This window comes from Magnolia sinica, chromosome 1, assembly GCF_029962835.1.
Source record: "Magnolia sinica isolate HGM2019 chromosome 1, MsV1, whole genome shotgun sequence".
NCBI lineage: Eukaryota > Viridiplantae > Streptophyta > Magnoliopsida > Magnoliales > Magnoliaceae > Magnolia > Magnolia sinica.
Genome location: NC_080573.1, coordinates 21098413 through 21113537, shown reverse-complemented (window position 1 = coordinate 21113537; position 15125 = coordinate 21098413). Strand labels below are relative to the sequence as shown.

The 15125-nt window shown below is 38.8% G+C and overlaps 1 protein-coding gene across 1 annotated transcript; it reads left to right on the top strand.

The window, feature by feature from the left end:
- The first annotated feature begins 9761 nt into the window (after positions 1 to 9761).
- LOC131242694 (F-box/kelch-repeat protein At1g30090-like) lies at positions 9762 to 11764 on the top strand. The gene has a single exon (XM_058241509.1). It carries the CDS (start codon positions 10341 to 10343, stop codon positions 11559 to 11561), a length of 1221 nt encoding a protein of 406 aa, XP_058097492.1. The 5' UTR covers positions 9762 to 10340; the 3' UTR covers positions 11562 to 11764.
- Positions 11765 to 15125: the final 3361 nt, after the last annotated feature.

Here is a 15125-nt window from a genome sequence, read left to right as displayed (position 1 = left end):
CCCCATCTCATATTAACCATTGAAGTCAAAAATCATGATGACCCAAAACTCATCTAGGCCACAAAATAGGAAATTAGTTTTGTGTAAGGTCTACTGCCATGTTTATATGCTATCCAATCCATTCACACAAAAATCATAATATTTTAAAACTTAGGTGGGGGTATACCACGTGAATTTAGAGGTTTCGGTATAGTTTTTCTCTTGGGGATGGCCCAGTTAGTGTTGAGTCAGTCTATTTTTGGGATCCAGGCCAAAACAGGTGGTGTTCCTGGTGGGTGGGGTGGATTTCATGCGCCTTAAGTCGTTTTCCCTATTTTAGAGAAAGTATATAATCTTAGTAAGTACCTAACACGAGGTTTACAAGCATTTTCCAATATTCTATATGTGGCTTTTTAATTGCTGGGATTAACCTAATGAGTGGGGTTTGATCTTAAACACGTGTGCATGTTTCTACATGTGAGGAGGAGAGTGGTCTGTCAAAGTGTGACCCAGGGAGTACAATCAGCATTATTCATTTTATAACAAATGGAAATGATATTGAGACTTTTATTAGAAAATTCATTGGGAATTCTGATTTCGGGAACAATGCTTTTACTTGTTTAGAATACCAAAATATGGGGTATTTTTATTTTATTTTTTTCTTAAGGCCCATTTGCCAACATGGAATTGAAATCCTGTAGAATCGAGTGGATTTTAGTTCATAGAAAATTTGAGTGGATTTAAAATCTATTTAAGATGGGAGTTTAAAAAGAGTTCTTTTTGAATGAAAATTCCTTCAATTCCTTGCTACCAAATGATTTTATTTTTTATTTATTTATTATTATTATTATTATTTTTAAAAGCCCTTTAATTCCATGTGGCCAAACTAGCCCTAAGTGTACTAACCAAAATATTCTCCTCCATTTTTTCTTAGAAAGTGGCCAAGTCGAGCTTTTTGAGGCCCACTTAATGTTGTATGACATTCAACCCATCCTATAGTGGATCCCAATGGATCCCATTATTTTCATAGTACAAACCAAAAACTAGTCCTATCCAATCATCAAAAATTATTTTGGTTTGTATGATTATCATGGTTTTGTTGGACGGGTATGATGTCATAAACACATCATATGGGTGACCTTACCACTTTCTTAGAAAAAAAATAAAAGATGGCATTTTTCTAGTCATTTCACTAATTACAAAGTGCATTTTGGTACTTTAAGTAAGTCAATGCATTATTTGATAAAATTTACATCAGTCAAAAGTTCTGAGAAATTTCTCAATAAAAATTCCAATGATATTTATGTCGGTTTTGATAATTCAAGAAGATTTAAAGAATTCTATGAATATTTTTATATATTGATTCAGCCCTAATGAAATTTATTTATAGAGATGTACATCCGTAAATGAAAATGAATTATACTATACATAGAAATTGCTTCTACATATATGGAAAGGAACTAAAATACAATCAATAAAATAAAAAGAAAATCTAGATAATAATTCGCTATCACCCCCCTTAAAATAATATGCTAGATCAACGAACAACAATTTGTGAACTAGAAAAGAATGTTGGATTGCCATCAAACTATTCATGAGAATATCTACAATTTGATCCTTCGATGCAATGTGTAACAAAAAAAGAATCATAGGCTAAAACTTTTCTCGAATGAAGTGACAATCCACCTCAATGTATTTTGTCCTTTCATGAAAAACTTGTTTATAAAAAATCTAGATAACACTGGTATTATGGACATTAAGAGGATTTAAGATAGGAAGAGAAATTTTAAAATCTAGAAGAAGTCCAAAAAGCCAAATCATCTCACTGTGGGTTGAAGACATAGCTTAATACTCTGCTTGTGTGCTGGACTTTGAGACTGTTGTTTGTTTCTTACATTTTCAAGATATAAGCAAAGTACTAAGAAACATACAATAACCTGCTATGGATTATCAAGTGAGAGCATAACCTGCCCAGTCAACATTGACATATGCAATAAGCACAAGTGGAGGACGTCTATGAAAAGAACAATAAACGATCCATGGTGCCTCTCAGATATCAAGAAATTCATAAGACAACAATCATATGTAAGGTGTGAGGCTTAGCAACAAACTGACTAATCACTTGTATGGCATAAGCAATGTCAAATCTGATCATCGTTAAGTAAACAAGACTACCAACGAGGAGACAGAATAGGATAGGCTACTCCAATAGCTCACCATCTTGTTTGCCATAGTGAACATTCAATTCTATTGGGGTCTTGATTGTTCTTTGATCAGAAATATTGGCGAGGTTGATGAGATCCTAGGTATATCTTTGTGGACCGACGAGTATACCCCTATCGATACAAGAGACTTCTAAACCAAGAAAGTATATAAGATAGCTCGGATCTTTCATATGAAATAATGATTGAAGAACATGTTATAGTTCCAGTATTTTAGCTATGTCAATGCCAGTGAGAAGTAAATCATCAACATAAATAAGTAGGATAACAAGACCACGGGAGGAAGACCGAGTGAATAAGGGATCATGACTACTTTGTTGAAACCTAGCTACATTCACAACTTTGAGACAACACTAAAACCAAGCATGGGGTGCCTACTTAAGTCCATATAATGCTTTGTGAAGCCTACAAATCAAAATTTTGTAACTAGTGGAACTGGGAGGTTGGGCCATCTATATGATCTCATGTAAGTCCGCATGAAGAAATACATTTTTAACATCTATCCGATGAATAGACCAATCACAGGTACCAAAAATGGCAAGTAGTATTTTGCCAGTCTTCATTTTACCACCAGAGCAAAGGTATCCTCATAGTCAATGTCATACTCTTGTTTATGGCCTTGCAATACAAGACAAGCCTTATACTAATCAAGGGATCCATTCGATTTGAGCTTGATCAAATATATCCATTTACTTCACCTACTGACCAAAAAGGTGGGGAACAAGATCCCAAGTATGATTATTTGTAAGATCTTGTAATTCTACTATCGTGTCATCCCTCCGACATTGGTGTGCAGAAACTTGAGAATATCACGTAGGAACAAAGACATACTTGAGAGCCGAAAATAGAGAAGAATAAGAGGTAGATCAAAGTACCTCTGGAAGTGATGGATCGACTACAAGTTGAGTGGTAAGAGGGGATGGAGGACTATCTCTTCTCGTCGACAAACATATAAAAGAACATGAGATAAAATTATAACATGTGGGATATCAGCGAATTGGGTTAATCCTCTAAGGTCATTGAAGAAGTAGCCGAAGTGTGCAAGATTGGAGTATGAAATGTAATATTTTCTAAAAAGATAATATTCCTTGACACACAAACTCGACAAGCAATATGATCATAATAACGATAGCCCTTCTGAGTCTCTTCGAATCAAAGGAACATGCAGCGAACGAATTTTGTAGAAAGTTTATTACATTCATGTAAAGAAAGATGAACATAACAAACACAACTAAAGATATATAACAAATAGTAAGAATGAAGTGAACCGAATAGAACAAAATATGGGCAAATATTACTAAGAATTTGCGTAGACATGCAATTTATGAGATAAATTGATTATAATATGGCATCGACCCAAAATATATGTGGAACGAAGGTTTCTGCCATCAAAGTGTTGGTTGTATCGACAACGTGTCAAATATTTCATTCAATAACACTATTTTATTGGGGTGTATCTAAACATGTTTTCTGATGAATAATTCCATGATCACATAAATATACATCAATTTTTAATGAGATATACTCCCACCTGAATTTGAATATAAAACTTTAATCTTCTTTTTTTCTCGAATTGTGAGCCACTATAATGTAGAACTATCTGACGATTGTAAATACTTGTGACTTGTAGTGTAAAAAATATATCCACATATATCTTGACGAGCAATCTATAAATATCACATAATATCTCATGTCAAACATAAGTAGAATCAGATATGGTCCCCAAACATTAGAATGTATAAGCTTGAAAAGAATAGTGAATTGAGAAGTACAAAAAGAAAAAATTTAAACATTTACTCTTAGATAAACAACATGAAGGGCAAGAGAGGCCAATATAAGTTTTATTAACTTTCAATTTTTTCTAAAATATAAAAAATAAACAAATGTAATAATCTATCAAAATGTGGAAGGCCAAGGTGATAATGTTAGAATTTTCACATTTTATTTGTATTACTAATATAATTAGAAGAAAAAAAAATAAAAGAAATAAGAAGATGGGCTAACCAAGCCGTCAAGATCAAGTAAGAATAATTGTCCTTTTCTCCTACCCCTCCCAACTACGTTCCCTATTGTAGGATCTTGTACAAAATAACAATCAGGAAAAAAAAGTCTAATAAGCATTAGTTTTGTATGAACTGACCCATAGAGATGAGATTAACACACAAATTGGATGTGAAAGACATTGGTCAGAGTAAATGTATAATGTGGAGAATGAAAGAATGATAATGACCTAACAGAAGATATTGGTAACAAAGCTCCATCCGCAGTAGACATTACTTAGTTACCTTTGTACAACTGAACATTGTGAAGATAAGAGGCAGTACATGTCATGTGATTAGATGCACTAGAATCAAAATACCAAGGAGACCGAGGGGTTATATATATACCCGACAGTCTAGCAACAAATAAAGCTTGCACTATCTGTTAGTTCATCTCTAGAGTAAGATGACCACCAGTAGGGAAAGTAATCATAACATTAGCAAACGAGTCATCCGTCATAGTCATGTAAGCTTTTCATCTATCCTTTTTTTTTCCCCTATATTTATGGATGATATGTCCACGGATTCTACAAAATATATAAAGGGGACTATCTTTACAGGTCAAAGCAAGATGACTGATTTTCTTACACCGATGGCATTGGATGTGAGACATTTCATGCTTTCCTGGTGTAGAGAAAGATGCTAAAAGGACTATATCAAATGTGGAAATTTTTTGCACATTCTCATTAAGGGGAGCATTTACACCCAAATGATCACAACCAGATCTAACATTCTAGGAGATGCCATGTGTCAGAGACGTGTTTATGTTAATAAGCAACTCTCTATAAAATAAGAGTCCCACAAAAGAAACTCTCTACCAAACATTAAATGCTAGAGCAAAAAAATAAAAAATAAAATCAAGTGTTTGCAAAGTAAGGAGCTTAATAACAATGAGTCTGTGCAAAAAAAAAAAAAAGAAGTCAAACTATGGAAACTTTCTATCAAAGCCTCCTACGGATGTTGCTTGATCGGAATAACTAGAGGCTTACAAAATATTTTCTATACATGTGATTTGATACAATTGAATACGCTTATATAGATAATTAAAGAGATTTATAAGACCGACCAACCAATCTTTCACGATACCAAAGACTACGCATGACCATCTCTTCAAATCTGTAAAAGCCAAACATGATGAAGAGCTCCTGACAACCAATCGAGCCAACGCACGTACATAGTCTCTCTCACAACGCAACATTGTCTTAGTTTTAGCTTTAGTTCCTCCACTTTTATCAAGCCCTTGCCACAACAAGTTCGGAGTTTAGCGTAACTTAAATATACTACTATCCAGCACCACCACGGTATATCTGGGAGTAGTGTAAATATCTATAACCTCTGTTATCAAATCTCTGATCAATCAAGTCTATACTTGGAAGATCATGATGGTCACATCATGGTGGCCATTCTCCCTGATTGTTTGTTCACACGGACGATCGTAGGTAATTATCTTTTATTTTTCTCTACTTATTTATTTTATTGTTGCTAGTTGTATTGATATTAATTCCAAATTAATAAAATCAACGATCGACCTTTATTTTTAATTCCTTTCATCTAGTATCATATTATTGAGAAATTTAAGGACCATGATCACTATTGAAAGAAAAATCATTAGTTCAGGGTAAAAAGATCACATCAAAAGACTAACCCTCTCCTTCTAAATCACCTGATATTTGCACATTGGTGCCTAAACAATCAGGTCAACATTTACAAGTCTGATCATACAACTGATTCAACTCTTAGAGTCAAAAGCATTCAATCAAACCCAAGTGGAGTACGACTCTGTCATACCTAGTACTATTTTATTAACACTTGTTTGACTAAATATGGGTTGTTCATCCACACAAGACCTCACATGTGATTAAATTGCAGTAGCAATACTCACATAATTGGTTTATGCCACATAAAAATCGAATTCTGATATATGATAAAATACAGCCTTTGAATATGTACTGGAGCAGACTTCTTAGTATCACGTGTCTCAGCTCACACATGCAATTAGCATTTCTCTTGTACATGAATTGACGGTCCGTGAAGCCTGATGCAACCAACTTTTGAAAATTTGACAGGAATAGTGCATATGGATTCCACTGACCACTGACGATGTGAGATGGTGCCCATGAATCCACGACTTGTACTTGCAATGAAATGTACCGTTTCATGCAAGGGAAGTCATTGATATCCTGTAACAACAATCAGTCCTGTTCTCCACTGTATATGGAGCCCACACTCCATGATTGCCATGGACAAAGATTGCGTGGTGACTCTATGGCAGCAGGACTGTGTTGGGTCAACCGTCATGCATGTGTCTTACTAACGTCCATGCCATTCATCCTTTATGCCAGCTCATTTTAAGGCTAGAGGATGCAGATTGCGTCCTGCCCCCGCCTGCCGCTAGCCTCGAACGGGCAGTTCTGTAGGTGGGCCCATCGTGATGTATCTTTTTTATCTAAGCCGTCCATCACTTTTCACAGATCATTCTAAGGCATGAACCAAAAAAGAGGCAGATCCAACACTTAAGTGGACCACACAAAATAATAAGCTTGGTTGCATTGATTGCAAGGGTCATCTTTGGTGTTGTCCACTTGAGCGTTGGATCTTACTCATTTTTTTATACACCGCTTAAAATGACATAAGACAAGGGATGGACGGCATGGATAAACAGATACATCACGGTGGGCCTGCCTGAAACTGCCGACAAAACTGAAGCGCGAGGTAGGATACAATACACGCATCTAGGCGAGCGAAAACTAAATCGTATGCGAAGGCTACCAGTAGACGTGTGCATTAGCTTGATGGGGATAATGACATCCAGCGGTGTTGAAACCTTTCTGACCACATTAATATTCGGTTGTCATCTAACCTCTCCACATCCAGGTAGTTGGATGAGTAAAAACAAACATCAACTTCTTTGAGACTTTCTTGGCCTCGAGAGATTTGATCGGTAGGCATTTAATCCCGCTATGTCATGGTAGATTAAAACCGGGCTTTAGATGCAACCCGATTTTAGCTCGTTTATAATGTGTTATAGTGTATATAAAACAATATCATGGTCTTTACCAAAAGAGATGGTTGGGTGGCGAGAAATTTGATTGGCTGGTAACGACAACTTCAAAGGTTGGTGGAAAATATAACCTTATTGATGTATGTGTTACATCATATAATTAATCTATTTACCCAGCATGGGCAAAATGACATAAATGCAAGCTCAGTGGAATGCACGTCGTATGCGAAATAGTAGGGATTGGCAGATATGGCTATCATTAAAATCTTCTTGAAGTTAATCTGATACTTATTGCCCGTCAAACTTTATTAAGTAAAGTAAGGTTGCTTGCCGAGGAAAACGTAAATGTCGAACGATCCCAAAAGCTTCTGTGCTTTATAAAGTTTTGATGGCCAGAGTGTCCGTTCTCTTACGTATCCTGAGGTATGCTCGCTTGGCTGCAGGATTTGTCTCACTTTTTTCTCATGACTCGAAATGTTGAGCCAAAACGGATGAATAGACGTATGGATAAAGTAGCACATTTAGGTGAGGCATAAAGCTTTCTAGTGTATAGGTCACCAACCAATCGACATCAGATGCAGTTTGCTGGTGACCCAACACCAGCATGACTAGTTTCAACGCTCTCTACTCTCTCTCTCTACGGCTTCCACTTGGCAACATATATCTTTGTCCGTCTTCATGCGTTCGTTTTGCTAGTTTAATTTTGTGCATGAACCCATAAATAAGATAGATCCAAATCTCAAGTGGAAATAATAGGCATAATGATGCCAACCATTGAAACCTTTCTACTGCTTATAGTTATTTATTTATCATTCAGGTTATAAGGTCACACATACCTACGTAAATGGAAAATATAAATATTAGCTTAATCCAAAACTTCCGTGGCCTTAAGAAGTTTTCAATGATAAGCATTTAATTCCAACCATTTTTGTGATGTGGTTTACTTAGTGCTTTGAATTTGTTTTATTTTTGAACTCATAACCTAAATGAAGGGTCAAAAATGGATGCGTCCCTAGAATACATACATCATGCAATTTTTTTATTTTTTATTTTATTTTATTTATTTATTTATTTATTTATTTTTAAACACAATCACGTTCACACCAGTTGCTGGCTGGTGCTGGGTCACGAGCCAAAGCCTTAAACTTAGCTTTCAAAATGGATGGCATGAATAAAATTCATACATCAAGGTGGGCCCCATAGATTCCTGCCACTATGGGAGTCGGTGGTGGTAGGGTAATCATGCAACCGGCGTCCATGATCACCGCTCATCCTGTGGACCCCATGAAAGGTGGCCCATGTATGAAAACCACACCGATGTCAAGGTGTGATGGATGGTACACAGTTGCTTAAATTACCTAAAGTTGCATACCTGGATTGTTGGATATTTTATTAGACGGTTAAATTGATAATAATCCAACTGTCCTCTTTCAACAAACAAATGTCTACAAATCGGAAATTAATATTTCATAATCAATCTGATTTTGGGAATGTGATATTGTGACACTGGGTCCCACAACTTAGACGGTTTAATTCGAATTAGGGTATTCCACTAAGTACAATATCCGAGTGCCTGCTTATCAGACATTATACGCTGGCAGAGTATCAAATTATTTTGCAAAACCACAAGAAGCCAACAGTTAAGATTCTACGGAAAAGAAAAGGTAAGGTATTCAAATCTGTAAAGTTATTGCACGTTCGGCCATCCACAAAGGATCCAACCATATGAGTGGTTAGATATGAAATGATGACCCACCAGATGAATGGTTAGATCAAATAGATCCAACCAGATGAGTGGTTAGATCACAAAAGCGTCGGCTCTAAGCATCGTAGTTGGGCTGAGGAGTACAATTTAGAGTGACTCTACGTACTACTGAACCGGTCCTTGGATAAGACTTCCACCAGCAATTACCACCATTTAAAAAAAACGGCAGGTGATCTTGAACTTCACCGGAACAGTACGCATATTTGTAAGGCAATCCAGTCCGTCCAAATCATTGATCCAACTGTCAAATGCGGATGGTCCGAAACTTACACCGATGGTATTATAGAAACCATCTGATTTTGCACTTGGAATTCGTATCCCTCACCATGTAGATAGACATCAATCGGACGGTTAGGATTAGGTAATTTTATCTTTATCCTCCATCCACAATGGGACCCACAATTTGGATGGTCTAGATAAGTGGACAAGAGTACCACATGCGAGGAGTATGAGTTCACCACCATTTCTTAAAATGATGGTGAACCATCACAAGGGTCTAGCGGATTGTGCTTATCTCTTTCATCCAACACAGTCCAGGTTCATGAAATACCAGCAGCCCCTCTATAGTCATTGCTGTGGGGGTGTGTTAACCAAAGGAAGGGGTGCAAATATCGGGATTTCAAGAAGAAAAGAAAAGAAAAAGAAGAAGCTCTGGTTCCTATCTTTCTCTCTCTTTCCTTTCTTTTATCTCTTGTATTTCATTCTATCTCTCCTCTCCTCTTTTTTTTTTATTTTTTTTTTTTCTGTTTTGATTTATAAGAAAGAAAGAATCTGATTCTGGGTTTTCTTTATTGGCTGAAAAAGAAGGCGTCTGAAGATTTGGGAAGCGTATGGCTGAAAGATTTGGGTTTGGGGGATTTTGGGATTTGGGTTTTCTTTATTGATTTGAAAATTTGGGGTTTTTCTTTATTGGAGCAGTTACAGAGATTGTTTGGGTTTTCAGTAGTTGCAGAAAGACAGTAGAAAGGAATGAATTGGAGGATACTTTGATAATTGGGAAGCGTTTTCCAGACTGCGATTTGTGTTTTGGATTGAGTTTTTCTTATATGGGTCTTTGGAATTATGTTCCCATAGGCCATGAGTGATTGGGAAAAGAAGATGTAGAGGAGTCGGGAAGAATGATTTTCAGCGGTGTTTGTGTTTTGGCTTCAAGAACTTCCTGAGAAACACTAGCAAGAGTCCTATAGACAATTGGAGAGCTTTTTCTTTGGTCTGGAACTCTGATTTCTTGATTTGGGTTAGTATTTGATTCGTGGGAGAGTAGTAAAACCGGGACGGATACAACCACAGAGACGTTTTTCTAGTGTTTTGGGGGGATTTCGATAGGAAGGGAGATGCAGCGTGTTAGGATTTCGTCCCACCAGGCTCCAGTTCACAAACTGGGAGATTCTCAAATAACATTATCGCCCAAGTTCAGATTAGCGACCACCCAATTCGCTTCTTTGTATCGGCCATCCGAATCTGAATTGTCATTTGGCGGTGCACCTCTTATTCCCGGCCTTCCCAATGACATCGCCCTCAATTGCCTCCTTCGGCTGCCCGTCCAGAGCCACCCGACCTGCAGATCCGTCTGCAGGCGTTGGCATCAGTTGCTGGCAACCAAGGAGCAGTTCTTCAGTCGGAGGAAGGAGATGGGCTTCCGGGACCCATGGCTCTTCATTTTCGCCTTCCACAAGTGCACCGGGAAGATCCAGTGGCAAGTCCTCGACCTCGACCGCTTCTCTTGGCACACCATTCCAGCCATGCCATGCAAGGATCGATTCTACCCACACGGGTTTGGGTGTACCGCCATTTCTCGCAATGGCACTCTCTTAGTCTGCGGAGGTATGGTCTCAGATATGGATTGCCCCCTCGAATTGGTGTTGAAGTATGAAATTCATAGGAACCGTTGGACAGTGATGAATCCGATGCTCACGGCTCGGTCATTCTTTGCAAGTAAGGTCATCGATGGGATGGTTTATGCAGCCGGAGGGAACAGCTCGGATCTGTTTGAACTTGACTCAGCTGAGGTTCTGGACCCCATCAAGGGGAACTGGCAACCGGTAGCAAGCATGGGTGTGAACATGGCTTCATATGATGCTGCGGTTCTTGATGGGAAGCTATTTGTCACCGAAGGTTGGGTTTGGCCGTTCTTGTTCTCACCCAGAGGGCAGGTTTATGACCCGAAAACAAACATCTGGGAAAGCATGGATGCTGGGCTTCGAGAAGGCTGGACGGGATCGAGCGTGGTCATTTATGGGCACTTGTTCGTGGTCCCAGAGCACGAGAGGATGCGGCTCAAGGTTTATGACATGGAAACCGATTCTTGGGAGGCTGTATTGGGTGCGCCTGTGCCAGAGCAGATATGCAAGCCCTTCTCTGTGAGTTCCAATGACTGTAGACTCTACATTGTCGGTCGGAACCTTCATGTTGCTGTTGGGCATGTTCGAAGGCTAAGCTGCAACAGCTCCTCTGGAAAGAAGAAGTGGAGCTTCTCTGTGCAATGGCAAGCTGTCGATGCTCCTGAAGCCTTTCGCGACTTGGCTCCTTCAAGCTCCCAGGTTTTGTTTGCATAACCCACCTCTCTTTATCTGCCACTATCATCATCCGTTGCCTGTCAAATTACTTGTAATAACAAAACATGCTGAAACCAGAAATTTACTGTTGCGGCTCCACAAGGTTGAGTCTGCTAGTGTTGTTGTTGTATGTATTTTATGCATCAGCTGTATGGTTTGCTTCTAAGCTTTATATAATTAGATTGTACCCTTGCTTTGTGGTTCACGGTGACTAATTGCATTCAAATATCCACTTCATGTCTAAGATTTATACTGATCTCATTCGAATTTGGTTTATATCCGGGAATGTTGATTAGAGTTGAAAGGGCCTGAAAAGAGGATGAGAAGAAGTCCTAAGAGAATCTTTGGATTGAAGATGACTAAATTTATTTAGAAACAAGAAAATGGTGACAAAAGGAGTAAGTGATCCTCTCGTCACTTCCCCAACAAGACAAAACTCATCATCATCATCTAAGCCTTATCCCAACTAAAAGTAGTGATGGCCCATGCAGGTTTCAAACAAGTCAAAACTACAAACGGGAAAAGATTAGAAGAAAGAAAATGATACAGATGACCTAGGGGTGGCAATGGGATGGGCTAGGTTGGTTTTAGCCCGTTCCTAGTGCCCTAACCCTAATTGGGCTAAAAGGGCTCGGCCCTTGCCCTAACCTTACAGGGTCGGCCCAATAAGGAGAAGACTAACATGATCAAAAGTTTGAAATAGTCCAAATCTAAGAAAAATATTGCCGTATCCCCTCCATCCACAATGAATCCCATCATATTAATGGTTATGAACATAGAAACATGAGCTCAGAATCAAAAGTGCTTTTAAATTACACCTGTACATTGAATAGGACCACTCACAAGTGTCTTCAAATCATTCATTCTTCTATATAAGAGTGGCCCACTTGATGATTGGACTGGGCCAACAAGCTACGCTAGGCCATTCATTATTGGTGCTAGCCTAAGCTGGCCTGGACACTGTGCCTAGATTTCAAACACGGGCGCAGCCCTTGGTCCAGGTTTAGGAGCCAAAGCCCTGGCCCTAGAGGGCCGTGTCACTAGGGCCGAGCGGGGCTGCTGGCCCATTGCCATCCCTGAAACAGCCAAATATCCAAAAAGCTAGCAAACGTGGGCCCCACCAGAATCCCCAATCCCATCCCCTGAAAAATCTACATCAGAGGAACCACGTAAATCCGGCCTACCAAGCGCCTAACTGATGATCATATAGATGATTCTTCTTTTTACGGATTCGGCAGAAGCAACTTCATTATAAAAAATTCCATTCCTTGCATGGCCCCTGCAGGACCCCAAAGAACACCATATTACAAATAGTCTCTCGCTTCTTTTAAACGGCTCATGGCGTCGTTCAAACAACACTCGCCAGTGGATACATTCAAAGTCCAAGACATCCCAAATCTCGCCAAGAAAAAAGCTCGGATTCTTGTTGTCGCTCTGTAATGAATGAACATCTGATCATCTGTCTCCTCCTCTGTTTCTCACATATTGCAACTATTTGGGAGGATATATTCACTTCTTGGATGGAATTATCGACACACATCCCAAACCTTCCCATCTTCAATGGAATTATCAACATGCACATCCCGCATCCTACTGAGTAAGTTACAAACAGATTTGCTTCCTCATCATAAAGATCCTTTGAAGTCTAATCTTCCAAACCACTGCAACCCCAACCATCTTGAAACAAGTTGGAACCTTTTCATCTTTAATCACCACAAGAAAGTAAAGTGCTGAAAACAAGTCGTAGATGGAATATCATCCTTCTAGAAATTGACCTTATCACCCGTCCCAACTAGGTTGTGAATGCATTTGCGAAATTCCATTCCTGTTTTACTTGCATTGTCCCTATTGTCACCATTTGCTCTGCTGACCCATCTTGCTAAAAGCTTCGTGAACCTTAGACCCATTAGATCTAGCACCAATGCCTGTAATCACCCACCCTAAAGACAATACATGGCCCCATCTTTGCATAGCATACATTAGGTTTCAATTCTCACAAGTTGAACTGAACCCATGACTCAGTAGCCAGGTCGCTGGTCTGTTTGGTCCCACTGCGGATGGAATACCCAAAGAAACCTCCCAGACTAGAAGATCCAAGTGATCAGTGTTAGGGCGACCAATGAATGTGGCATATTTTTGTATTTCTATTCTTAACCGTATATGCGTTGGCCATAGAGCAAAAGGTTAATGTAGTTCAATTGATGGTTGATGAGATCTTTTGAGTCATATTCTATTCACTTGGACCAACCACTAGCTTACGTACAAGGTAACCACTAGCTTACTTACAACGCATTTGTTAATTTACTATTGGGTGTGTTTGGATACATAGAATCTATTCAGAAATGGGATGTATTTTCCACTGACAAGATTGTTGAGCTATTTGGATACATGGATTCCACACAGCAATCATTACTCTGATCTATGGTCAGATTTCTCTGACACAAGAAACATCTGCTATCCAAACAAGCACCCATTTTTTAATCCTATTTTTATAGTAGCCATGGAAATTATCATTGGGCAATCATCATGTTGCCTGCAGAATCCATATAAAATCCACCGATCCGAACATGCCCCATCAAGGGAGCTACCATTTTTCTCATCTTCCCATGATCACCATTGTTGTTGTTGATGCTAGTATGATCTATCTTGGTTGGTGCAACGAGGGTTTACATTCGTTACATGGGGCAGCAATGCCAATTAGGTCAAAGCCTGTTGCTTTTATTGATTAGAGATCCATCATCAACAGTTATAAACAAGCAGACATTGTCGCATGTATCAATTCAAACAGAACTCTTTTAACTGTGTTACCTGAATCGCCAACCCTCCCACGGTTCCAGTTCCGAATCTGACGATCTATATCATGGGTCATTTGCCATCTGGATTGCTATTTTTACAGACCCAAAATCATAGTTGTATACTCTGTGTCAGTTAAGTCGTAACGGTGAAAATTTATATTTAGAATGTAGAAATTCCCCCCACCCCCTTAAAAAAAAAAAAAGGGGAAAATAACATAAGACTACCATGCATCTCTGCTGTATAATGTTACTAGGTCTTGGATATTTTTGCCCACACTATTAGTTTTCCTAAATGGGAACCTTGAATATTTTAATAACATGGTAATTAAATTCAAGGGTGTTTTAGGAAGTTGAAAATGTGTTGGATTTCTCTCTTCTTCTTCTTCTTCTTCTTTTTTTCTCTCTTCCTTCCTTTCTCTTCACATGTATTGCAAGTAGGGAGGGGGAACAATTCTTCCTTGGCTCTTAGTTTTCAAGAATCTTGAACTGTTGGGTTTTGGGGGTTTGTGTGGAAAGGGGTTTGAAACAAAGGTGAGGGTATTTTATAAAATAGAAATAGTAGCTGTTGACCAACCTCTGGTTCAAATTTTAGCAGCTGAACCCCACCAAATGGCTTCGATTTTAGGTGTTGATTCTCTCCATGTAAGCCTAAATACTGTGGCGCCTTGCGAAGCCTGTGTTATATCAAACTCCCTTCATCAGTCGCGCCCCATGCTATAATGTATGCTCAAAAGTTGGGTGGACTCCAAAATTCAAGGTGGGCCACACT